This window comes from Hemiscyllium ocellatum, chromosome 5 (assembly GCF_020745735.1).
Source record: "Hemiscyllium ocellatum isolate sHemOce1 chromosome 5, sHemOce1.pat.X.cur, whole genome shotgun sequence".
Taxonomy (NCBI): Eukaryota; Metazoa; Chordata; class Chondrichthyes; order Orectolobiformes; family Hemiscylliidae; genus Hemiscyllium; species Hemiscyllium ocellatum.
The window spans coordinates 93,307,194-93,334,773 of NC_083405.1; the positions used below are offsets into that span (position 1 = coordinate 93,307,194).

A 27,580-nucleotide genomic window follows, 5' to 3' on the forward strand; every position below is an offset into this window, starting at 1 on the left:
CTGGAACACATTTTCAGCTCTGATCTCCAGCATCTGCAGACCTCACTTTCTCCACCAGTTATTTTGACTTGTATCATTTTAATCAAATAGTTGAGTGTTTTGATGATAGTGATGTTAGCAGACGTCTACTAGCTGTTTTCTGTTCGTGCATCCACTTGGTCAAAGTGTAGATACTGTAACAGGGCAGATATTAAAGAGACATACTTTCCAAATTTCAAAGAGGTTGCTCCAAGCTACTTTTCATCGGTCATTTTGTTGTAGATTTCAACATTCAAGGTTGAAGCACCTGGTAGCAACTTGCTCAATTAATCAAAATCACCCATCAGCAAGTAATTCCTTTTAAAAATCAAATTCTTAATGATTCCAATGCATCCACTAGGCATACACACCTAGCAGCAACCTGATATAGGAGCTGCATGTTGGAACAGTTCCAAAAGCTTCATTTGAAAGCCAACAAAAATCTAGCATCATACCACAAAACAGGACACGTGAAATGCCAGAATTCAGATCTGAGGGGTGCTGGAAAAGAGCTCTATTCCTGATGAAGGGCTTTTGCCCGAAACGTCAATTTTCCTGCTCCTTGGATGCTGCCTGACCTGCTGTGCTTTTCCAGCACCACTCTGATCTAAACTCTGGTTTCCAGCAACTGCAGTCCTCACTTTTGCCTACGTGATAGTGCCAGACATTACAAGCTCGTAATATTCATATTCAAGAATGTCATGCATTAATGATAAAACTCAAGCTATTCAAAAATATTTAACCATGAAATATCGAGAAGTTCAAGTTGAAAATACAAGCCCTTAAAGAAGGGCACAAAGAATCAGAGAGAGCAGGCTAAAGAGAATGAGTGATAAATAAAGGCAGAGGGAAAGAGAGTGGAACGGAGGGAAATGAGAAAGGGAGGGGGGCAGGGAGGCAAGAGATTGGGGGAGCAAGACAGCAGTGGGGTCAAGAGTGCAAGGGAGGAGTGGGAAACAGAGCTGGGGGGAGCAGGAAAGAGAGGGGAGTGAGGGGGGGTGCACAAAAGTGTGTGGGCTTGAGAAAGTTGGTGTGGGACATCAGTCATGGAGATTTCAAACCTGCAGCCAAACTCATTTCCTTCTGAAAAACTGCTCAACATAACTTCAAGTCTGTTAGCCTGACCATCTCTGCTGAAGGCCTCAATCACCATACAACACTGAGCCACCTGCTTGAAAAGGGTTCTTTCCAGACTTAGCACCATAGAGCAATACAGCAAAGAAGCATGCACTTCTGTCCAAACTGGTTCATGCTGATCATGGTGTCTAATTACCTGGTTCCAAATACCCACATTTGGTCCATAAACCTCTGAACCCTTCCCATCTATGTACCGATCCAAATGTTTTTTAAATTTGCTATGTTGTACCTGCCTCAACCACTTTCTCTAGCAGCCCATTCCACATACGCACCACTCTCTGCAAGAAGTAGTTGCTCCTTGGGTCCTTTCTAAAGCTTTTTCCTCTCACTTTAAGCTTTTGCCCTCTAGTTTTCAATTTCCAATCCCAGGCGAAAAAAAAATTAAGCATTGATCCTAACCAAGCCCCTCATACACCTCAATAAGGTCAACCCTTATTTCTAGGAATGTAGGAGGATGAAGTCCAACCTCTCCCTATAGCTTAGGGCTACATCTTTGCACTCTTTCCAGTTTAACAAGGGTGACCAAAACTGTACACTATATTCCACGTGCGCCTCACCAATGATTTACACAACTGTAACATAACGTCCCAACTCTTATACTCAATGCCTCAACCAATCAGGGCCAGCATCTTCAACACCCTATCTACCGGTGATGCCACTTTAAAGAACTATGTAGTTGTATCTTTTGGTCCCTCTGTACCACAACACTCCTCAGGACCTTACCATTTACTGTATAAGTCCTACCGTGGTTTGACTTTCCAAAGTGGACATGAACACTTATCTGTATTGAATTGCATTTGCCAAGCCTCAGCCCACTTTCCTATCTGATCAAGATTCTTCTGTAATTTTTGATAACTTTCCTTGCTATTGGTGATACCTCCTAATTTTGTATCATCCACAAACGTAGCAATCATGCCTTGTACATTCAATCCAGATCATTTATGTAAATAACAAAAGACCCAGCACTTACTCCTGTGGCACACCACTAGTCACAGCCTCCAGTCAGAGAAACAAACTTCAATCATCACCCTCTGCTTCCTATCATTGAGCCAATTTTGAATCGAATTAGCTAGCTCTCCCTGAATCCCATGAGACCTAGCCTTCAAGACTAGCCTACCGTGAGATCTTATCAAAGATCTTACAGACAACATCCACTGCTCTACCCTCATCTATTCTCTTGGTTACCTCTTCAAAAAGCTCTAAAAGATCTGTCAGACATGGCTTCCCATTCACAAATCCAGGCAGATTATCCCTATTCAGACCTTGACCATCCAAACATTGATTGATCCTGTCCCTCAGCATCCTCTCCAACAACTTCCCTACCAGTGAATCCAGGCTCACTGACCTGTAGTTCCCTGGCTTGTGTTTGCTACTTAAACAATGAAACAACATAAGCCACCTTCTAGTCTTCCAGAACTTCACCAGTGGCCAAATATGAAGCAAAAATCTCTGCACTGGCCTCTGTAATTTCTTCCCTTGCCTCGCACAACATCGGAGGATGAACTTGATCAGGCCCAGGAGACTTATCCAGCTTAATGCATTATAAGGCTGAAAACAGTAATATGTATGCAGTCCAAAACATTCTTACTTGTGTCCCTTACTTCCTTTGCATCCATGATTCTCTCCTCAGGTGAGCTGAGGGCGACTACCCTTAACAATGAGGCATATTTGATGACAGTCGAAAAGTGTGACACTGGAAAAGCACAGCAAGTCAGGCAGCATCCGAGGAGTAGAAGAGTCAAGAATTTCAGACACAAGCCCTCGATCAGGAATGTGGGCTTTGATTGAGTATTTGATGACAGTGCAGTATCAAAGGACAAAATAAAACTGAAGAAGTCAAAGGGAATTGGAGTAAAACTTTTCCACTGATGAGAGTCATACGAAGCACAAAGGAAGATGATGGTAGCTGCCGCAAGCAATCATCTTTGACCCAGAACATACTTCAGGGGTTCCTCAGAGCATTGCTTGAGGCTCAATAGTATTCAGCTGCTTCATCAGAGTGTTTCCCTCCACCATAAAGTCAGAAGTGGGGATTTTCGCAGATGACTACATAATGTTCAACTGTCATACTTACTCAGATGCCCATGAATGTATGAAGATTACAGATTTTTTTTAAGCTTTAAAAAGAATAGCATAGCATCTGGACAAGTTTTCTTTACTTGAGATGATCACTAAGGGTCATGTGACTTTTATGAGATTTGCACAAAGCATTGACTCAAGACTGAGAATGTTTGTTGAAACTTCTTCAAATGTAAATGATCAGTGGTGGGTTGCCCTCAAGTGGACATTCCAAGATGATGATAGCCTGGACCCCAATGTTTTCTTATTTTTGAAAGACAAGTGTAAGGCCTTTCAATTGGTCAGACTTCCAAGTTTTAAGCAAAACACATGATTCTTATTCTATCGTTAAAATACAAACGAAAGTAAGCAGAATGGAATGACAACTCTCTTGCAAAATTTACCAGAATAATAGATCATTTAACTACTAAACAACAACAATTCCAATATAGTAGCATTCCATATACACACCCTTAGCAAAGGGAAATTCAATAAAATAGATTGTCTCACATGCAATTCTCGTAGCAGGAAGAGACCCCAAGCTTTTAGCTGTAACAGAGAGAGGAATAACAGTTTCCACATCCAACTTCAAGACCCCAGTAACTGTTGAAAGTTAAACTTGTAGGGGTTTGACTCCACCCATTCATACTGCTTCTGTTCCAACTTTAAAAAAACCCAAACTGTTTACTTTATTGGCTTGGAACAGTCCACTTGGTAGCTATCTTAACCTCTCTTCATTAAAAGAAAAAGGACAAAACACACCTCTTAAAACTATTACATCATCACAGGAACAAAAAGAACAGCTAACTAAGTCCTTTGTATTATTCTTTGGGAATAGTAGGGAATGAAATTTCTCATTTTTTAAAATCAACCTGGTCATACCTCTTGCACAGGTGGGTCTTAAACCCAGGTCTCCTTGCTTAGAAATAGAAATGCTATCACTGCATCTCCATATAAAAGCTTTTGCTAATTGACGTCTTCATTTTTAAGTGAACGACATTTTAAATTGAATTGTGATAGCTGAATGCTAAAAAAAAAATGAAAATATTTGTTTATATCAATCAAGAGTGGGTCAAAAAGAGGAGAACCAATCCCTGCCCATCACCTGGTCATAACAATAAGCAAAGAGGTAGGATCATGGGTCCAAAACATATTCCCCAGCCTTCCCTCATGTACTAGTGGAAACCAAAAGGACAAGAGAGAATTCTTTCAGTAAAAAGAACAGTGAACGTTGCTTAACAAAGAGTTATGTTGGGCTATGTGAGCAGGATTAATTTGTTTACGCCTGTAACAATTCGTCTCTACAGAAACTTAACCATGGCCTTAACTGAAATTCTTGCAACTTCCAATCTTCTCAAAGAGGAATGAGAAGAATTAATCCATGCCTGCACCATGTTACACATTAGAGGTCTCAATCAGAATTTTTTATATATTAATATATAATCCAGCTTTGTTCACTAGAAACCATCTTTACAAGTGTGTTAGTATTGTCTTGCTCAGCTCAAAATATATGTAATCTTTTTTGAAAAGGCCTTTCTTGAAATTTCTTGAAGGCTACTTTTCAATTTCACCAACTCCACTGGGTGATGCATTCTCTTAAGAACCATAACTTCTGATTCATGTTGACGGTAAGGGTGGGGTAGGGGTGGGGGGGCGGCAGGAGGAGGAGATTTACATTCTCAGAGAAACAGAAGTAGAAGATTTCATCAGTATTCTCAATATTTAACATCATGCCATTAAACTTGGCATCTCGAAACATAAGGAAAACATATTCCTAGACAATATGTAATTAAGCAGAATACAACAGACTTAAATTAGCGACATTTATATTTTTGTAAAACAAAACGAACAACACTCTTCTAAACACAAAAGCCAATGATCAAAACACACTGTCCATGGACTGATGAAATTCATGGTATGTTTGTTTCTAACACAGTTACCACACCTCAACTAACTTATAGTCAGCAGAATGCTATTCATCCACTAGCACATGTAGATCAACGTTATACAATTGTCAGTGTTCCTTACAATCACATCCATTCAATTCCCTCACAGCGGTTACCAAACTGACAGATTTAATACAGAAACTCCAAATTAGCAAGGACTCCTTTATCTCAGTTTTCTTGCTCCCAGTTTGGGTAATCCAAGATGGAGGACGGGAAAAATTTCTGGCTGTAACAGATGCTCCGTTTTTGAGGTATTTTAGGTGCTGGAGGCGATTTCGTTGAATTACAGAAGCAGCATTTACTGTTTTATATGTTGTTGCATTGTTTTGGAACTTTGGGGAAAAAAAAGTCAAAACACTGTAGTTTTAAAAGGAGAAGAACAGACAAAGGAAGCACATGGTGAGGTCAGCGAGAGAGACAGAGCGCGAGAAACTGACACCACAGTGAACCTGCACAGTTACTGCCTTTGCTGTTTGAATTCATGTATCGCTGGACATCGGAGTGCATCTTGGAAAATTAACACACAGTGAAATTCACAATTGATCTTGGAGGAACAGTTGGGCAAAGTTTACGGCACAGAAACAGAAAAGTGAATTGTAGTTTTAAGTGGTGTACAGAAAGTCTGCAGTAGTGAGTAGAGTGATTATATGTTGTTGGAGATATGTCCCTTGATTAAACTTAATACATATAACCGATAGCTATTAATTTAACCTGGGGCAGTGTTTTGTTAAGGAATAAGACGGTGTTATTTTCTGAGTCTGTGAAGGAGCAAAACTGGCCTTTACGAGAGTGATATGTGCTTCTTGTCAGATGTGGGAGTTTAAAGAGAGTTTAAGAGTTCCTGCGGATTATATCTGCCATCAATGCTGTTGATTGCAAATCTTTTGAGGTCAAATGGATCGGTTGGAGAGACAGTCAGGAATTTGCAACAGCAACAATATGTGATGGATGGCAGTTATAGGAAGGGGGGACTTACAGTCACATAAATGGGTTAACTCCAGGAAGGGTAAGAGGTAGGCAGGTAGTACAGGAGTCTTATGTGGCTAATCTCATTTCAAGCAAGTATGCCGTTTTGGAAAACGTAGGGGGAGATGGATTCTCGGCTGTTCGTACTACGTACTCATAAGTTTCTGGTATTGAGACTGGTTCTAATGCAACAAGGGGAACATTGGGTTCCAAGAGATCAATTGTGTTAGGGGATTCTCTAGTCCGAGGTACAGATGGAAGTATCTGTGGCCAGCAGCAAAAAAATCAGAATTGTTTGTTGTTTCCCTGGTGTCAGGATCAAGGATGTCTCTGAGCGGGTGCAGAATGTTCTCACATGGAGATGGGCCAGCAAAAGGTCATTGTCCACATTGGAACCAACGACATAGGAAGGAAAAGGTTGAGACTCTGAAGAGAGATTACAGAGAGTTAGGCAGGAATTTAAAAAGGAGATCCTCAAGAGTAGTAATATCTGGATTACTCCTGGTGCTACAAGTTAGTGAGGGTAGGAATAGGAGGATAGAGCAGATGAATGCATGGCTGAGGAGCTGATGTATGGGAGAAGGATTCACATTTTTGGATCATTGGAATCTCTTTTGGGGTAGAAGTGACCTGTACAAGAAAGACGGATTACACCTAAAGTGGAAGGGGACTAATATACTGGTTGGGAAATTTGCGAGAGCTGCTTGAGAGGATTTAAGCTAGTAAGGTTTAGGTGGGGTCGGGGGTGAGACCCAGGGAGACAGTGAGGAACGAGATCAATGTGAGATTGGTACAGTTGAGAACAGAAGCGTGTCAAACAGTCAGGGCAGGCAAGGACAAGGTAGGACTAATAAATTAAACTGCATTTATTTCAATGCAAGGGGCCTAACAGGGAGGGGAGGCAGATGAACTCAGGGCATGGTTAGGAACATGGGACTGGGATGTCATAGCAATTACACAAATGTTGCTCAGGGATGACCAGGACTGGCAGCTGAATGTTCCAGGATACAAATGCTACAGGAAGGATAGAAAGGAAGGAAGTAGAGGAGGGGAGTGGTGTTTTTTGATAAGGGATAGAATTACAGCTGTGCTGAGGGAGGATACTGCTGGAAATACATTCAGGGAAGTTATTTGGGTGAAACTGAGAAATAAGAAAGGGTGATCACTTATTGGGATTGTATTATGCAGCTCCTAAGGAGGAAGGAAATTGAAAAACAAACTTGTAAGGAGATCTTAGCTATCTGTAAGAATAATAGGGTGATTATGGTAGGGGATTTTAACTTTCCAAACATAGTCTGGGACTGCCATAGTGTTAAGGATTTAGATGGAGAGGAATTTGTTAAATATGTACAAGAAAATTTTCTGATTTAGTATGTGGATGTACCTACTAGAGACTCTGCACTTTGGATGCTGCCTGAACTGCTGTGTTCTTCCAGCACCACTAATCCAGAAAAAGAACTTTCAAAAGCTGACTGGGGGCAGATGTTCACCTGTAAAGGATGGCTGAAAAATGGGAAGCCTTCAGAAATGAGGTAATAAGAATCCAGAGAAAGTATATTCCTGTTAGGGTGAAAGGAAAAGCTGGTAGGTATAAAGAATGCTGGATGACTAAAGAAATTGAGGGCTTGGTTAAGGAAAAGAAAGAAGCATATGTAAAGGTATAGACAGATCGAGTGAATCATTAGAAGAGTATAAAGGCAAGAAGAGTATACTTAAGAGGGAAATCAGGAGGGCAAAAAGGGGACATGAGATAACTTTGGCAAACAGAATTAAGGAGAATCCAAAGGGTTTTTACAAATACATTAAGGACAAAAGGGTAACTAAGGAGAGAATAGGGGCCCTCAAGATCAGCAAGGTGGCCTTTGTGTGGAGCCACAGAAAATGGAGGAGATACTAAACAAGTATTTTGCATCAGTATTTACTGTGGAAAAAGATATGGAAGATATAGACTTTAGGGAAATAGATGGTGACATCTTGCAAAATGTCCACATTACAGAGGAGCAAGTGCTGGATGTCTTGAAACGCACAAAAGTGTACCCTAGAACTCTGTGGGAAGCTAGAGAAGTGATTGCTGGACCTCTTACTGAAATATTTGTATCATCGATAGTCATAGGTCAGGTGCCGGAAGACTGGAGGTTGGCTAACGTGGTGTCACTCTTTAAGAAGGGTGATAAGGACAAGCCAGGGAACTATAGACCAGTGAGAGCCTGACGCCGATGGTGGGCAAGTTGTTGGGAAGAATCCTGAGGGACAGGATGCACATGTATTTGGAAAGGCAAGGACTGATTAGGGATAGTCAACATGACTTTGTGCGTGGGAAATCATGTCTCACAAACTTGATTGAATTTTTGAAGAAGTAACAAAGAGGACTGATGAGGGCAGAGCAGTAGATGTGATCTATGTGGATTTCAGTAAGGCATTTGATATGGTTCCCCATGGGAGACTGATTATTAAGGTTAGATCTCACTAAATACAGGGAAGTGTGAACTGTGGGATTGTTGTGCACTCTGCTTCTCAGAAACCTATCTCAACCCATCCATTCCGGATTGCGCACTTCAGGCTGAAGGTTTTTCTATCCATCATGTGGACAGTACAGCGTCCTTGGGTAAGATGAAGAGTGGAGGGGTTTGCTTATTAGTCAACAACTTGTGGTGCACCGACATGGCAAACCTGAGCAACCATTGCTCCCCAAACCTTGAATTCCTCAGCGTCAAATGCTGCCCCTTCTATGGGAGCTTCCATGGGAATTCACTGCTGCTATATACCGGCTATGTATGTACTGCCAAAGCAAAGGTTGCAGAAACTCTGGATATGCTGTACTCCACGACTAACACGCTGGAGACAGAACACCCTGAGGCCCTGTTATTGTAACTGGCAACTTCATTCAAGGTGTTGGAAGGTGTTGCCCAAGTACCATTAGAATATTACCTGCCCCTCGAGGGGCCTGAATATTTTAGACCACTGCTACAACATTGTGAAGGATGCATACCGCTCCATCCCCCTTATTTCAGGAACGCCAACCACAATGCAATGTTTCTTCTAGCTTCCTTGGAGCACAGGTTCATAGCTCTTTGAAAATGGAGTGGCAAGTAGACAGGATAGTAAAGAAGGCATTTGGTATGCTTTCTTTTATTGGCCAGAGTATTGAGTACAGGAGTTGGGAGGTCATGTTGCGGCTGTACACAACATTAGTTAGGGCCACTGTTGGAATACTGCGTGCAATTCTGGTCTCCTTCCTATCGGAAAGATGTTGGGAAACTTGAAAGGGTTCAGAAAAGATTACAAGGATTTGCCAGGGTTGGAGGATTTGAGCTATAGGGAGAGGCTGAACAGGCTGGGGCTGTTTTCCCTGGAGCGTCGGAGGCTGAGGGGCGACCGTATAAAGGTTTACAAAATTATGAGGGGCATGGATAGGGTAAACAGGCAAAGTCTTTTCCCTGGGGTCAGGGAGTCCAGAATGAGAGGGCATAGTTTAGGGTGAGAGGGGAAAGATATAAAAGAGACCTAAGGGGGCAACATGTACCACCCTCTGTGTGAACATGTATGGAATAAGCTGCCAGAGAAAGTGGTGGAGGCTGGCACAATTGCAATATTTAAGAGGCATTTGGATGGGTATATGAATAGGAAGGTTTGGAGGGATATGGGCTGGGTGCTGGCAGGTGGGACTAGATTGGATTGGGATATCTGGTCGGCACAGGCGGCTTGGACCAAAGGGTCTGTTTCCATGCTGTACATCTCTATGACTAAGTATTCCTTTGTCAATAAGTTGAAAATTGATATTTTCCTTCCAGACCTTTATCATCATTCTCTCCTAACAAACAAAATGGGTAATGGGGGTCCTGTACTTATCGCATATCCGGACTACCAGGGGCATTTGGTGAGGTGCTGCACAAAGCGTTAATAAACTAAGTATGATCACATGGGATTCAGCATAATTTATCAGCTTAACTAAAGGATGGGCCAACCAACAGAAAGCAGAGTCAGAATCAATGGGTCTTTTTCTGGTTGGTAGAACTTAACTATTGGGGTAGTATACGTTTCATTCTTCAAACCCAAACTATTTACAATCTGTACTAGTGACTTGAAAGACTAGTCCTGCCCTTAGTGCTTATGTATTTTGCAGCCCAAGCTCAGACCTTTCTTCTGGATTTCATGGGCACATTGGTTCACAGTGAACCAATCAGAAACAAATGCAGAAGAGAATCCATTGATTATTGGCAGAGCAACTTCTCACCATTCCCTTCCATTCTATTTTTGGTAGCAACTTTTCACACTGTTCATTCCCATGAGCAGACTTTCCAGGGCAGTTTCAGAATTTCAGATGCGTAACTGCCTGCCACTCCAGTGTATTTCAAGCATTGGTGATTTTGGTGCATTTATAATTCTGGAATGTCTGTGTTTCTTTTACACAATGGTTAAATAATGTTTTTCTTTTATTGCCATTGAAAAAATGTCCAAAAGTACCCAAAAACCTGCTTCATGTTTATTACTGAAAATTACAACACACCAAAGAAATTGACATTAGGTTGTGTACACCCAAGATGTCAGTCATATGTACCACTAACAGACTGCTTCATAATCTGAGGAATTCTATCCAAGTGCAACAAGAACTGGACATTCATACTTAAGTGGCAAATAATATTCACAAAGCACAATTGCCAAGCAATGACTATTTCCATCCACAGAGGATCTAAACATTTCTCCTTGAACAATCACTGACTCCCCATCATCACCAGAAACTGAACTGGATTAGCCATATAAATAGCATGCTTAAATGCAGGTGAGGGGCTGGGAATTCTGTAATAACACATCTCCCAATTCTCCATACCCTGTGCATCATATACAAGGTGCAAGTGCGAGAATGACTACAGCTCCAGTAACACTTCAGAAATTGACCAGGACAAAGCAGCTCACTTAATTGGAACCCATCATTTTAAACATTCACTTTCTCCACCACCAATGCACAGTGGGATCAGTGAATACCATCTACAAGATGTATTGCAGCTATTCACCAAGGCTCCTTAGAACAATACCTTCCAAATCAGGAACATCTATCTTTGAGCTAGAAAGGCATAGGGCAGCAGATGCATCACTACCTGCAAGATTCTAATCCCCCACAACTCCTCTGGACCTCAAATCTCACACCTCCCTCAGTTGAAACTATATTAGTGCTTAACTATCTCTGGGTCACAATTCTAGGAGTCCATTCTTAACATCATTGTGCGTGTCTATCTAACCAACAGTAAGAACAGAGAAGATAGTAAAAGAGGGGGAGGTGTGGCATTGTTAATCAAGGACAGTATTACGGTGGCAGAAAGGACATTTGAGGACTCGTCTACTGAGGCAGTATGGACTGAGGTTAGAATCAGGAAAGGTCATCCTGCTGGGAGCTTTCTATAGGCATCCGAATAGTTCCAGAGATGTAGATGAAAGAATAGCATAAATGAATCTTAATAGGAACAAGAGTGACAGGGTAATTGTTATGGGTGACTTTAACTTTCCAAATATTGACTGGAAAGACGATAATTTAAGTACTTTAGATGGGTCAGTTTTTGTCCAATGTGTGCAGCAGGGTTTCCTTACACAGTATGTAGACAGGCCAACAAGGGGCAAGTCCACAATGGATTTGGTACTGGGTAATGAACCCAGCCAGTATTAGATTTGGAGGAAGGCGAACACTTTGGTAATAGTGACCACATTCCGATTATGTTTACTTAAGCAGTGGAAAGGTATAGGTATATACCGCAGGGCAAGAGTTATAGCTGAGGGAAAGGCAATGATGATGTGATTAGGCAAGATTTAGGATGCATAGGATGGGGAAGGAAACTGCAAGGGATGGGCACAATTGAAATGTGGAACTTATTCAAGAATCAGCTACTGGGTGTCCTCAATAAGTATGTACCTGTCAGGTCGGGAGGAAGTTGTCAAGCAAGGGAGCCGTGGTTTACTTAAGAAGTTAAACTTTTGTCAAGAGGAAAAAGAAGGCTTATGTAAGGATGAGATGGGAGGGTTGAGTTAGGGCGCTTGAGAGTTACAAGTTAGCCAGTAAAGACCTAAAGAGGGAGCTAAGAAGAGCCAGGGGGGGGTATGAGAAGTCATTGGCACATAGGATTAAGGAAAACCCTAAGGCTTTCGATAGGTATATCAGGAATAAAAGAATGATGAGAAAAAGATTAGGACCAATTTAGGATAGTAATGGGAAGTTGTGCATGCAGTTAGAGGAGACAGGGTAAGAGCTATATCAATATTTTTCGTCAGTATTCACACTGTCTTTTTCCAATGTTGTCAAGAAGAATACAGAGATACAGGCTACTAGAATAGATGGGATTAAGGTTCAAAAAGAGGTGGTGTTAGCAATAGGAAAGAATGAAAATAGATAAGTCCCCTGGGTGGGATGGGATTTAGCCTAGGATTCTCTGGAAAGTCCGGGAGGAGATTGCAGAGACGTTGGCTTTGATCTTTATGTCGTCATTATCTACAGGAATAGTACCCAAAGTCTGGAGGATAGACAATGTTGTCCCCTTGTTCAAGAAGAGGAGAAGAGACAACCCTGGTAATTATAGACCAGTGAGCCTTACTTCTGTTGCGGATAGTGTTGAAAAAGGTTATAAAAGGTAGGATTTACAATCATCTAGAAATGAATAAGTTGATTAGGGATAGTCAACGCGCTTTTGAGATATGTAGGCCGTGCTTCACAAACCTTCATGAGTTCTTTGAGAGGGTGACCAAATAGGTGGATGAGAGTAAAGCAGTTGATGTGGTGTATACGGATTTCAGTCAGGCGCTCGATAAGGTTCCACACGGTAGACTATTGCACAACATACTAAGGCATGGGATGGAGGGTGATTTAGCAGTTTGGATCAGAAATTAGCTAGCTGAAAGAAGACAGAGGGTAGTGGCTGATAGGAAATGTTCATCCTGGAGTTCAGTTACTAGTCATGTACTGCAAGGATCTGTTTTGGGGCCACTGCTGTTTGCCATTTTCTTAATGAGGGCACAGAAGGATGGATTAGTAAATTTGCAGATGACACGGAGGTCAGTAGAGTTGTGGATATGCCAAAGGATGTTGTGGGTTACAGAGGGACATAGATAAGCTGCAGAGCTGGGCTGAGAGGTGAAAAATGGAGTTTAATGTGGAAAAGTGTGAGGTGATTCACTTCGGAAGGAGCAACAAGAATAAAAACTACTGGGCTAATGGTAAGATTTTTGGGAGTGAAGATGAACAGAGAAATCTCGGTGTCCATGTATATAGATCCCTGAAAGTTGCCACCTAGGTTGATAGGGTTGTTAAGGAGGCATACAATGTGTTAGCTTTTATTAGTAGAGGGATTGAGTTTCAGAGCCATAAGGTCATGCTGCAGCTGTACTCTGGTGTAGCCGCACTTGCACGAGTACTGTGCACATTTCTGGTCACTGCATTATAGGAAGGATGTGGCAGCTTTGGATAGGGTTCAGATGAGATTTACTAGGATGTTGCCTGGTATGGAAGGTAGGTCTTATGAGGAAAGGCCGAGGGACTTGAGGCTGTTTTTGTCAGAGAGATGATGATTGAGAAGTGACTTAATTGGGACATAAGATAATCAGAGGGTTAGATAGGGTGGACAGTGAGAGCCTTTTTCCTCGGATGGTGAATCTAGCATAAAGGAACATAGCTTTAAATTGAGTGGTAATAGATATAGGACAGATGTCAGAGGTGGTTTCTTTACTCAGTAGTTGGGGCGTGGAATGGCCTGTCCGCAACAGTAGTGGACTCGCCAACTTTAAGGGCATTTAAATGGTCATTGGATAGGCATATGGATGAAAATGGAATAGTGTATGTTAGATGGGCATCAGATTAGTTTCAAAGGTCGACACAACATTGACAGCTGAAGGGCATGTACCACTTTGGAATGTTCTATGTTCTACGTAACTCAGATTGGAGCAATTCAAGAAGGCAATTTACTACCTCTCTTAAAAGAGGATCAGGAAGGGACAATAAATACCTGTCATCAAAGCTCACAGCCCAGGAATGAATGTTTTAAAAAACCTAGTGCATATCATTCAACTTATTTTTCTATTCAGAAAAACTGAGTACTGCAGATGCTGGAGATCAGCATCAAAAGGTGTGACGCTGGAAAAGCACAGCAGGTCAGGCAGCAACTGAGGAGCAGGACAGACATTCCTGATGAAGGGCTTATGCCCAAAACATCAACTCTCCTGCTCTTCGGATGCTGCATGACCTGCTGTGCTTTTCCAGTACATTTGTTTGACACTTATTTTTCTATTCAACCTTTTCGAGGATGTTGTTACACACCTCTGGACCAAGTGGTACTTGAACTCTGGCACCCAGTTTCAGATTAGGGATGCTACCAGTGCGCCACAGAAGGGTCCTGCACATTTTTCAATCATGCACCATACAAAATAATTAATAGACATTGTTGGTGTTTCATTGCTCCAGGTGTGAAATTGACTCTCTAGAAAGTGTTGTTTCAGGGCAGAGAGGTAACAAGCTTCGTCAATCAAATTAACATTAAAAATAATTAACATTTAAGATTGCTTATCTTACCTGGCAGCACTGTGGTAATGATTTCAGAAAGAAATAAAACCAAAGTCCTATCTTGCATGGCAACAGGTCTTGCCATTGAGGCTTTACAACAGATCTGCAGGACAGGCACAATAAAACAAAATACAAATTATACAATTTAAATTAAATCCTTTAAGTGAAATGTTAATGCAACTGAAGCTTATGTTCATCTGTTTCTAGCAGAGGGGTCAACCTCCTAGCTTGTTAGTTTGGCAAATTGCCTGTTTATCTCATAGATCAGATGCAAAAAGCAAGACTGTTTAAGAAGGGTGGTAAGGACAAGCCAGGGAACTATAGACCAGTGAGCCTGACGTCGGTGGTGGGCAAGCTGCTGGAAGGAAATCCTGAGGGACAGGATGTACACGTATTTGGAAAAGGCAAGGACTGATGGTGATAGTCAACATGGCTTTGTGCATGGGAAATCATGTCTCATAAACTTGATTGAGTTTTGTGAAGAAGTAACAAAGAGGATTGATGTGGACAGAGCGGTAGATCTCATGGAATACAGGGAGAACTAGTCATTTGGATACAGAACTAGCTCAAAAGGTAGAAGACAGAGGTGGTGATGGAGGGTTATTTTTCAGACTGGAGGCCTGTGACCAGTGGAGTGCCACAAGGATCGGTGCTGGGTCCTCTACTTTTTGTCATTTACATAAATGATTTGGATGCGAGCATAAGGGGTACAGTTAGTAAGTTTGCAGATGACACAAAAATTGGAGGTGTAGTGGATAGCGAAGAGGGTTACCTCAGATTACAACAGGATCTTGACCAGATGGGCCAATGGGCAGAGAAGTGGAAGATAGAGTTTAATTCAGATAAATGCGAGGTGCTGCATTTTGGGAAAGCAAATCTTGGCAGGACTTATACACTTAATGGTAAGGTCCTAGGGAGTGTGTTACCAAACAAAGAGACCTTGGAGTGCAGGTTCACAGTTCCTTGAAAGTGAAGTCACAGGTAGATAGGATAGTGAAGGATGAGTTTGGTATGCTTTCCTTTATTGGTCAGAGTATTGAGTACAAGAGTTGGGAGGTCATGTTATGGCTGTACACGACATTGGTTAGGCTACTGTTAGAATATTGAGTGCAATTCTGGTCTCCTTCCTATCGGAAAGATGTTGGGAAACTTGAAAGGATTCAGAAAAGATTTACAAGGATGTTGCCAGTGTTGGAGGATTTGAGCTATAGGGAGAGGCTGAACAGACTGGGGCTGTTTTCCCTGGAGTGTCGGAGTCTGAGGGGTGACCATATAAAGGTTTACAAAATTATGAGGGACATGGATAGGGTAAATAGACAAAGTCTTTTCCTTGGGGTGGGAGAGTTCAGAACTAGAGGGCATAGCTTTAGGGTGAGAGGGGAAAGATATAAAAGAGACCTAGGGGGCAACTTTTTCACACAGAGGGTGGTACAGGAATGGAATGAGCTGCCAGAGGAAGTGGAGGCTGCTACAATTGCCAACATATAAGGGGCATCTGGATGGATATATGAATAGGAAGGATTTAGAGGGATTTGGGCCAAGCGCTGGCAGGTGGGACTAGATTGGGTTGGGATATCTGGTCAGCATGGACAGGTTGGACTGAAGGGCCTGTTTCCATGCTGTACATCTCAGTGACTTTTATTCAATGAGTCACAGATCTCAAGAAGATGACAAGAACGGACCGGGACCGAAAGTCCAATGTTGTCAGATTGTCTAAAGACTTATACACTTAATGGTAAGGTGCTGGGGAGTGTTGCTGAACAAAGACAGCTTGGTGTGCAGCTTCATAGTTCCTTGAAAGTGGAGTCCCAAGGTAGTGAAGAAAGTGTTTGGTTCGCTTGCCATATTGGTCAGTGCATCGAATATAGGAGTTACGAGGTCATGTTGAGCTGTACAGGACATTGATGAGGCCACTTTTGGAATACTGCATTCAATTCTGGTTTTCCCACTACTGAAACAATGCTGTGAAACTTGAAAGGGTTCTGAAAACATTTATAAGAATGTGGCCAGGGTGGGATGGTTTGAGCTAAAGGGAGAGCCTGAAGAGACTGGGGCTATTTACCCTGGAGCATCAGAGGCTGAGGGATGACCTTATAGAGGTTTCTAAAATCATGAAGGGCATGGATAGGATAAATAGTCAGAGGCTATAGTCAGATGCTATGAATTATGTGGTAAATGGCAGATGGCACCAGGGAGCAAAATGTAAGGACAAGTTAGGCCTGTGATGGAATACTCTCACTTGTCTTAATAAGTAGAGCTCCAACAACATCCAAGAAACCGGACACAATCCAGGAGCAAATAGCCTGCTGGAATGGAATGCCATACACCTCCTTCAACATTCACTCCCTTCAACACCAATGCATAGTGGCAACAGTATACAGGGGAACCTCAATTATCCAAGCGAGATGGGCGGAAACTATTTCATTTGGATAATCAATCATTCGGTTAATCGATTAAATGTCTTTCCTCTGGGGCTCAGGGTTTCTAAAGTCTGCTCCCCCTTCAGGAGACTGCAGCAGCCCACCACACGCGTGGCCCTGCCCCACCCAACAATATACCCCCCTCCCCCCTCACCTGGTCCCCCGTACACTCCTCTGCCCCCTCTCTGAGGCAGCTGGACTGTACACCAACAACAAGACGGCTGCTGCTACTACAGCTGCCTTTGTGGGGCAAGACTCCAAATACCAAATACACACCCACACACAGACACCCACCCACACACAGACACCCACCCACACACCCACACACACACACACACTTTTTTACTGCAACCTTTTGACAGGTTCCACCTCTGCCTGTACAGGACAATGTTGGAGAGATTATTGGAGGAAGGGGGGGGGTTTAGAACTCTAGGGAAAGTGTGGGGAGAGAGATCAGGCAGGAGGTCAGTCATTTGGAGACGATGCCCATTTAATCACTAAACAAAAGATGCAATCATTGCTGGAAACACATCTTTGATGTAACGTTTCTATCGGGACTTCGAGATCTCCTTTGAATAATCTGATTTTCAGATAATTGGTATTTGGATAATCGAGGTTCTTCTGTATACCATATAGGTGATTCGACTGCAGAAACTTTCAATATTGCCTTCAACAGGACATTCCAAACTCATGATCTCTACCAACTAGAAGGTCAAGGGAAGGCTGTACATGTTAGCAACATGATCTGCAGGGCCCCCTTAAGTCACACACTATCCTGATTTAGAACTATATTGCTATTCCTTCACTGTCACTAGGTCAAAATCTTAGACTCCTTTTCTATCAGTATTGGAAGTATACATGTACCAGATGAACCATAGGAAGTGGCTCTTCACCTTCCAGGGCAATTAACAATTAGGAAATGGCAATAAATATGCTTTGCCAGTAATGCTTACATCTTACGAAAGAAAAAAACCAACGATGACACATCAGGTTCATGAGGGGTAAATCAGTGTAAATTGTCTCCAGTTTCCTTTTTTGAAGTCCTTGTATATGGGTGTGGATTGAAGTCAGCATCAAAGCTGAGCTGTCATATGATCTACAGTTGCACAACCTGTTAATGCTTACCGTGGAAGCTTACATAAGAATAATGGCCACTAGGTGCCCACAAGATTATATCTCAAGATATCAGGCATACAAACAGACCTGATCTTTCTCTGCACCTTCTCTGTAACTGTAACACTACACTCTGCAATCTGTCCTGTTACTCTGATGCATTTATGTAAGGTCTGGTTAGCACACAAAACATATTTTCTAAACTGTATCTCGGTACACGACAATAATAAATCAAATAAATATACTTAACAATACAAACTCTGAAAAAGATACTAAGAAGTGCACATCTCTAGTTATGTGAAATAAACTTGCTACTTTTATATTTTAAAAAAATATTACACCACATTCTATTTTCCCATTACCTATCCACCATGTACAAAACACATTTCACGCTTATGATGAATATTCTTCACATGCCTTGATGGTTGCAGTTCCAAGTAGCACTCAAGAAGCTCAACATCACCCAGGCAGCCACTTTGGATGGTACCACATCCATCACCTTCAACATAATTGGACAGTGACAGCATTGTGTACCATCTACAAGGTGCACTGCAGTAACTCACCAAGATTCCTTCGACAAACCCACAATGTCAACCATTTAGAAGGATATGGGCAACAGATGCATGAAAACATACAAGTTTCCCTCTAAGCCATACACCATTCTCACTCGGAACTGTACCACCATTCCTTCATTGTCACGGAATTAATGTCCTGAAGCTCCCTTCCTCATGACACTGTGGGTGAAACTACATCCTATGATCAGCAGTGATTCAAAATGTCAACTCAGTACCATCTTTTCCAAGGCAATTATAGATGCATGATAAATGCTGACCTAACCAGTTATGCCCACAGCCCATGAATAAATAAAAAAACACACCAGTTTACTTCAACACCCTCAATTTTAAAACTTGATTGGCATTGTTTAGTAGTTTAATTTTTTTTAACGAACCAGCCAAAAATAACGTTTTCAGAAAACATCCAAGAAAGATTGAAGGCATCAGTGTGTCATGAACTAGAAGACAGTAGACATGACAGATGGAAGCAGAGAATGTTTGATGTGGAAACTGAGAAAGGCTGGCAACATGGGGAGTAGAGAAACAAGAAAGAAAATGGTAACACCACCTGAAAAGAATTAGATGAAAGTGACACTGTCCGGAGGATTTTTAACATTCCTCACACTAATTTAAGATGATTACGAATTATACCTTCAAGCTAAAATAAAAGCCCACTCCACTTCTGGACTTAGAAAATTTATCAATATAAACCAGAAAAATATAAAAGTATGTATGAATTTAATATCAATTTTATTTTCAATTATAAATAATTATTGGCAATAATATTTAACTGTTCCAAAAAACAATAGTAAAAAAAAAGTATTCAAGAAACCTCATCGCCAAACATTCAAGTATTTGGCAATGTTACCTCTCATTTTTCTCAGGAACACCAGCTTTTCCTTCATCCAAAGATTTACCACTTGCTTTCTTCTTTTTCTCTCTCTTCTTTCTGGTAAGAAGATCATCCTGAAAACAGAAACAAGATAACAGGTGACTACTGAATAATTTTTTATGCAGGGCTGCTACAAGGATCTAAACATGAAATATTAGTTGTTCTCTACAAACTTATTGCCCTGAAATCCTGTCTCTCGTAGTAAGTTCAGTGTTTGTCAAGTAGGTGATTAAACATCAGCTATCAGTCATCTACAATTCCACAGAAATCAATGCCTCCAAGAACTAAAAAAATTCAACTCTTGAGTCCCACTTCTGCCACCATTATTGATACTACTCAACTCAGGAGTCACCAGATTTAGCACAGCAATAGGTAATGGCTAAATTACATTAGCAGATCTGTAAAAAGTTCTAATTCTGCAGCTGGACAGCTGATTAATATTTGCTTTGAGCAAGATGATAAAATAAAAATCCACAGAATGAGAGAGATAAATGCTCTAGTGGTTGCACTTTGGGTACCTATTCAAAAATCTACCAGTTAAAATTGTTCCAAGAGCAAGTATAAAAAACATTTACCACAATTAAAAACAGCTTAAGTGAAACCGTTCTGTTACTAATTGAATCAGTGTTAGAACAATATTCATGAACTGGCTAATGCTAAATACTACTACACAAATTAAGTCATCAGACATGTGTAATGCTTCAATGCCACTGGACAATTTTTAGAATTCAAACAGATTTATCTTCATTTGAGCCCTGTATTTCCATACTGAACCGCACAATTATCTAACATAAGAATGCTACCTGCTTATAGTTCCGGAATATAGAGAATTGTTACTTTTGTAACAATATAACAACATTGTGTTGGGTGCCACTATGCTGCAGCAGATATTTAAAATTACAAGAATTAACATAGATAGAGAAACAAAACATTGCCTTCCAAAACACAGCTATATTTATTTGTGTAATCCATATACACCACATCAACCGGTTTACCCTCATCTACCTGTTTGGTCACCTTTTCAAAGAACTCAGTAAGGTTTGTGAGGCATGACCTACCCTTCACAAAACCTTGCTGACTATCCCTAATCAAATTATTCTTTTCTAGATGATTATAAATTCTATCTCTTAACCTTTTCCAACACTATACCAACAACTGAAGTAAGGCTCACTTGGCTATAATTACCAGGGTTGTCTCTAATCCCCTTCGTGAACAGCAGAACCACATTTGCTATCGTCCAGTCTTCTGGCGCTATTCCTGTAGACAATGACGATTTAAAGATCAATGCCAAAGGCTCGGCAATCTCCTCCCTGGCTTCCCAGAGGATCCTAGGATAATCCCATCCGACCCAGGGGACTTATCTATTTTCACACTCTGCAAGATTTCTATTACCTCTTCCTTGTGAACCTCAATCCCACCTAGTCTAGTAGCCTGTAACTCAGTATTCTCCTCGACAACACTGTCGTTTTCTAGAGTGAATGCTGTCGAAAAATATTCATTTAGTGCTTCCCCTATCTCCTCTGACTCCACACACAACTTCCCACTACTATCCTTGATTGGCCCTAATCTTACTCTCGTCATTCTTTTATTTCTTAAATACCAATAGAAAGCCTTAGGGATTACCCTGATCCTATCTGCCAACAACTTCTCATGTCTCCTCCTGGCTCTTCTGAGCTCTCTCTTTAGGTCTTTCCTGGCTACCTTGTAACCCTCAAGCGCCCTGAGTCTTCACATCTCATCCTAACATAAGCTTTCTTCTTCCTCTTGATCAGAGATTCCACTTCCTTCATAAACCACGGCTCCCGCACTCTACAGCTTCCTCCCTGCCTGACAGGTACATACTTATCTAGGACGCTCAGGAGCTTTTCCTTGAATAAGCTCCACATTTCTAATGTGCCCAGCCCTTGCAGTTTCCTTCTCCATCCTATGCTTCCTAAAACTTGCCTAATCTCATCGTAATTGTGGGCGGCACGGTGGCACAGTGGTTAGCAATGCTGCCTCACAGTGCCAAAGACCCGGATTCAAGTCCCGCCTCAGGTGACTGACTGTGTGGAGTTTGCACATTCTCCGTGTCTGCGTGGGTTTCCTCTGGGTGCTCCGGTTTCCTCCCACAGTCCAAAAATGTGTGGGTTAGGTGAACTGGCCATGCTAAATTGCCTGCGGTGTTAGGTGAAGAGGTAAATGTAGGGGAATGGGCCTGGGTGGTGTGGACTTGTTGGGCCGAAGGGCCTGTTTCCACACTGTAAGTGATCTAATTGCCTTTCCCCCAGCAGTAACTCTTGCCCAGTGGTATACACCTATCCCTTTCTATCACTAAAGTAAACATAACAGAATTGTGATCGCTATCACCAAAGTGCTCACCTACTTCCAAGGTTCCAACTAGGTTGTAGGAGAGGCAGGTGAACCTCTGCCTCACCTAGAAGGACTGTTTGGGGCCCTAGATGGAGGTGAGGCAGATGGTATGCCAGCAGGTGTTGCATCTCTTACAGTTGCAGGGGGAGATAGGGGAGTGTCTGGCATGAACCAAGGAATGACAAAGGGAGCGGTCTTTGTGGAAGGCAGAGAGGGTGGGATGGGGAAGATATTCATTGTGGTGGGGTCTAGTTGAAGATGGCGGAAGTGCTTAAGGATGATAGATTGGATGCGGAGAATGATGGGGTGGTAGGTGAGGACAAGGTGTCCCTGTCGTTTTTACATTTAGAGTGGGGGGCATTTAGAGCAGTGGAACAGGGAATGGAGGAGATGCAGTGGAGGGCTGTCAGGATAACAGAGGGGGGAAAGCACATTGTTCAAAATAGGTGGGCACCTGAGATGCCTGACAGCTCCTCGTCAAAGCAGATGCAACAGAGATGAAGGAATTGGGAAAACGGAATAGAGTTCTCACAGGATATGAGTAGGAGGAGGCTAAGTCCACCTAGTTATGGGAGTCTATAGGTTTACAGTACATGTCCATCATTAGTCTGTTGCTGGAGATGGAAACAAAGAGGTCAAGAAACAGGAGGGAGGTGTCCAAGATAGAGCATGTGAAGATAAGGGCAGGTTGGAAGTTATTGGCGAAGGCAGTTAGTTAACTGCTCCCAGTTCAGCCTTGGCGCAGGATGTACTGACGCAGTCATTGATGTAGTGGCAGAAGAGCTGGGGAATAGTGCTTGTGTAGGTACTGAAGAGGGACTGTTTGACGTAGCTGACAAACAGGCAGGCATAGCTGAGGCCCATGGCCACACCTGGATTTGAAGGAAATGGAAAGAGTTGAAGGAAAAGTTATTGAGGGTGAGGATTAATTCGGTGAGGCAGAGCAGGGTATTGGTGGAAGGGGACTGGATGTGAACAGGTCATACTGTCTACCTGTGTTCACCTATCACTACCTCAACACTCCATACCCAAAACCCTCCCCCAGCCCTCCTTTATCTGCAGCTCCCCTCCCCCCTTGAAGCCTGAGTGTGATCAGGCTTCAAGAGTCACTGAATGTACACTCAAATCAACAGAATGGTTTTCTTTTCTGATACATTTTAGTATATTAAAGAAATCTCCTCACACCTATGACTCCAGCAGCTCAGTTTCTCATGTTTTCTGACTAGCACCCAAAGCTACCTCTCAGTTAATGTTTTTTAATTCATTCACAGGATGAGGACATCGCTGGCTGGACTCATCCCTAATTGCCCAGATGGCAGTTAAAAGCCAACCACATTGGTGTGGGTCTGGAGTCACATGTCAACCAGATCAGGTTAAGGATGGCAGATTTCCTTCCCTGGTGAACCAGATGGGGTTTTCTTGCCCCCGTGATAATTGACAATGGTTTCATGGCCAGCACTGCGCTCTTAATTCCAGATTTTTTTTTATTGAACCCAGATCCCCAGAACATTATTTTGTTTCTTGATGAACAATCCAATGATCATATCATCACTTTCCCAGTTAAATCTTAAAAATTATTTGCACTTTCTGTCATACTGCAAATTAGAAGAACTGCAAGAGAGAAAATAAATAAGTTAAAGATTTCAAATTTACTTTGGAAAACAAAATGGCTAACAAACATAGCAGCTTTTACTTGTTAAAACATGCCAAGCCACCTTCAAAAGCACTATTCAAAAACCACATAGAAGGAGCAAATACCCGAGAACTTGCTGCCTACATATTCTACTCTTAAGCTACACATTACATTGATCTGGAACTATATTGTCATTTCATCAGTATCACTGGTCACAAACTTGGAACTCCTTTTCTAAGAGCACTGACAGTCCCTATACTGCATGGACGAAACAATTCACCAACATGTTCTCAAGAGCAGAAATTTTAGTCTTGCCAACAATGCTCACAGTACATGAGAATAATTAGCATAATAAAACAAAAATTGATTACTTATGACAAATCTTTAATAAAAATAATGTTCAATTGTCTATATACACAAGCTAAAGTTTATTGCAGCTCAAGCATAAATTGCAGTGTGTGGGTGCATCATTACAATAGTATCCAGTGCAACAGGTCTGAAGAAACCAGAAAAGCCCAGGAAACTGGACATTTTAGTCAGCATTATAGACTGTATCAAGGACAATGACCAAAAAGGAATTTTAAGAATAATTTTCTTTATCAATATGATTTAACTCTGTTTTTCCCACCTCATTAAGATTGAAAGATTTCCAACATTGAAAACTTTTGCAATATTACAGCAATACAGGATGCAAACAAAAACACAGGTTTACAACAGACATACATTTCAGCAGACAATACTTTTAGAATCTTACCGAACACAAGAATTAGGGAATGGCTTGGGCTGCCCCAATGTTTCATGGCCTCCCAAGCAAAATAGAACAGGAAAACAGTTTTAGATTAGCAGCTTGAAGGTGACAACATTTTGGTCTGTCTCCATCCCTGACCCAAAAGTGACTGCTCAGTAATCCTTGAACACCTCTGAATGACCTATTGAAAACCTCAAGCATTTCCTCTATCACTTGGCAGGATTGAATTTGGCAATTATTTGGAAATATGTCTTCTAATTTTCATAATTCACATGGCACTTGATAAAGATAGTCAATAGAGATGAGCAGCTCGAAAACAGGCCCTTCGGTCCAACTCATCCATGCCAACAAGATATCCTCAATTAATCTAATCACATTTGCCAGCACTTGGCCCATATCCCTTTAAACCCTTCCTATTCATGTACTCTATAAAGGTTACCCCTCAGCCTCTGACACTCCAGAAGAAAAACAGTCCTAGCCTATTCAGCCTCTCCCTATAGCTCAAATTCTCTGACCTTGGCAATGTCCTTGTAAATCTTTTCTGAACACATTCAAGTTTCACAACATCCTTCCTATGGAAAGGAGACAGGAATCGCACACAATATTCCAACAGCGGCAAACCAGTGTCTTGTACAGGCACAACATGACCTCCCAACTCCTGTACTCAATGTTTTAACCATTAAAAGGAAAATATACTAAAAGTCTTCTTCACTATTCTACCTGAGACTCCACTTTCAAGGAATTATGAGCCTGTACTCCAAGGTCTCTCTGTTCAGCAACACTCTCCAGAAGCTTACAATTAAGTGTATAAGTCGTGCCCTGATTTGTCTTTCCAAAGTGCAGCACCTCGCATTTATCTGAATTAAACTCCACCTGCCACTCCTCAAGCCCATTGGCCCATCTGATCAAGATGCCGTTGTAACGGAGGTAACCTTCGCTGTTCACTACACCTCCAATTTTGGTGTCATCTGCAAACTTACTAACTGTATCTCCTATGTTCACATCCAAATCATTTATATAAATGACAAAACGCAGTAGGCCTAGCACCGATCCTTGTGGCACACCGCTAGTAACAGGCCTCCATTTTGAAAAGCAACCCTCCACAACAGCCACCTATCTTTGACCTTCCAGCCAGCTCTGTATCCAAGTGGCTAGTTCTCCCTGTATTCCACGTGATCTAACCTTGCTAACCACTCTACCATCAGAAACCTCGTTGAAAGTCTTACTGAAGTCCATACAGATCACGTCCACCGCTCTGCCCTCAACAATCCTCTTTGTTACTTCTTCAAAAAACTCAATCAAATTCATGAGACATGATTTCCCACACACAAAGCTATGTTGGTTCCATGGTGTAATGGTTAGCACTCTGGACTCTGAATCCAGCGATCCGAGTTCAAATCTCGGTGGAACCTTGTGTGCTTTCAGGGGTGGCACGGTGGCACAGTGGTTAGCACTGCTGCCTCACAGCGCCAGCGACCTGGGTTCAATTCCCGACTCAGGCGACTGACTATGTGGAGTTTGCACGTTCTCCCAGTGTCTGCGTGGGTTTCCTCTGGGTGCTCCGGTTTCCTCCCACAGTCCAAAGATGTGCAGGTCAGGTGAATTGGCCATGCTAAATTGCCCGTAGTGCTAGGTAAGGGGTAAATGTAGGGGTATGGGTGGGTTGCGCTTCGGCGGGTCGGTGTGGACTTGTTGGGCCGAAGGGCCTGTTTCCATACTGTAAGTAATCTAATCTTGACCATCCCTAATCAGTCCGTGCCTTTCTAAATGCACGTAAATACTGTCAGATTCACTGGTTTCTGGCTTTTCCTTATCCCTTTCTTAAATAGTGGCACCACATTAGCCACCTCCAGGCTTCTGGCACTTCAAATATCTCGCCAAGGGGCCCAGCAATCACTTCCCTAGCTTCCCACAGAGTCCGAGAGTACACGTGATCAGGTCCTGGGGATTTATCCACTTCTATGTATTTTAAGACATCCAGCATCTCCTCCTCTGGAATATGGATGCCACCATCTATTTCCCCACGTTCTGTCTGTCCCCTGTCCTTCTCCACAGTAAACACTGATGCAAAATACTTGCTTAATATCCCCTCCATCTCCTGTGGTTCTTCGCTGATCTTCAAGGCGTCCTATTCTCTCCCTAGTTACCTTTTTGTCCTGAATGTTTGATGAGAATCCCTTTGGATTCTCCTTAACTCTACCTACTGAAGCTATCTCATGTCCCCTTTTTACCGTCCTGATTTCCCTCTTAATTCCTACTGCGTTTATACTCCAAGGATCTGGATGTAGGTTTGCTCGCTGAGCTGGAAGGTTCATTTCCAGACATTTCATCACCCTACTAGATAATATCTTCAGTGGGCTTCAGGCGAAACATTGCTGATAATTCCTGCTGTCTATTTATATGTTTGGGTTTCTTTGGGTTGGTGATGTCATTTCCTGTGAAGTCACTTCCTGTTCTTTTCCGCAGGGGGTGGTAGATGGGGCCTACCTCAATGTGTTTGTTGATAGAGTTCGGGTTGGAATGCCGTGCTCCTAGGACTTCTTGCGTGTGTCTTTGTTCGGTTTGTCCGAGGGTGGATGCATTGGCCCAGTCAAAGTGGTGTCCTTTCTTATCTGTATGTAAGGATGCTAGTGAGAGAAGATCATGTCGTTTTGTGGCTAGTTGGCGTTCATATATCCTGGTGGCTAGTTTTCTGCCTGTTTGTCCAATGTAATGTTTGTTGCTGCCCTTGCACGGTATAGTAGAGGCTAGTAGAGTGACAAAACGTCTAGAAATGAACCTTCCAGCTCAGTGTGCAAACCTACATCCAGAACCTCAATCGGAGCTACAAATCTTCCAAAAACCCGCTAAGACTCTAAGAATTCACTCAATTTCTGCTGTCTATACCTGACATATGCTTCCTTCTTTTTCTGAACCAAATAGAGCCATAAAGATGTGCAGAATAGAAACAGACGCTTCAGTCCAACCCGTCCATGCTGACCAGATATCCCAACCAAATCTAGTCCCACCTGCCAGCACCCGGCCCATATCCCTCCAAACCCTTCCTATTCATATACCCATTCAAATGCCTCTTAAATGTTGCAATTGTACCAGCCTCCACCACTTCCTCTAGCAGCTCATTCCATACACGTACCACCTTCTGTGTGAAAAAGTTGCCCGTTAGATCTCTTTTATATCTTTCCCCTCTCGCCCTAAACCTACACCCTC

General features: G+C 42.2%; 1 protein-coding gene and 1 non-coding gene across 2 annotated transcripts in view; one reads left to right on the forward strand and one right to left on the reverse strand.

Annotated features, from left to right (window-relative positions):
* The window catches only part of dnajc1 (DnaJ (Hsp40) homolog, subfamily C, member 1), a 245,310-nt gene that overhangs the window by 112,741 nt on the left and 104,989 nt on the right, over positions 1–27,580 (reverse strand). Inside the window, exons 5-6 of the mRNA XM_060824995.1 lie at positions 19,617–19,714; positions 14,671–14,764 (exon numbers count right to left, since the gene is read on the reverse strand). Of these exons, the coding sequence (XP_060680978.1) occupies positions 14,671–14,764; positions 19,617–19,714 (192 nt within the window). The remainder of the gene's footprint in view (positions 1–14,670; positions 14,765–19,616; positions 19,715–27,580) is intronic.
* trnaq-cug (transfer RNA glutamine (anticodon CUG)) lies at positions 25,714–25,785 on the forward strand. Its single transcript has one exon. It is a non-coding gene; the product is annotated as a tRNA-Gln (tRNA).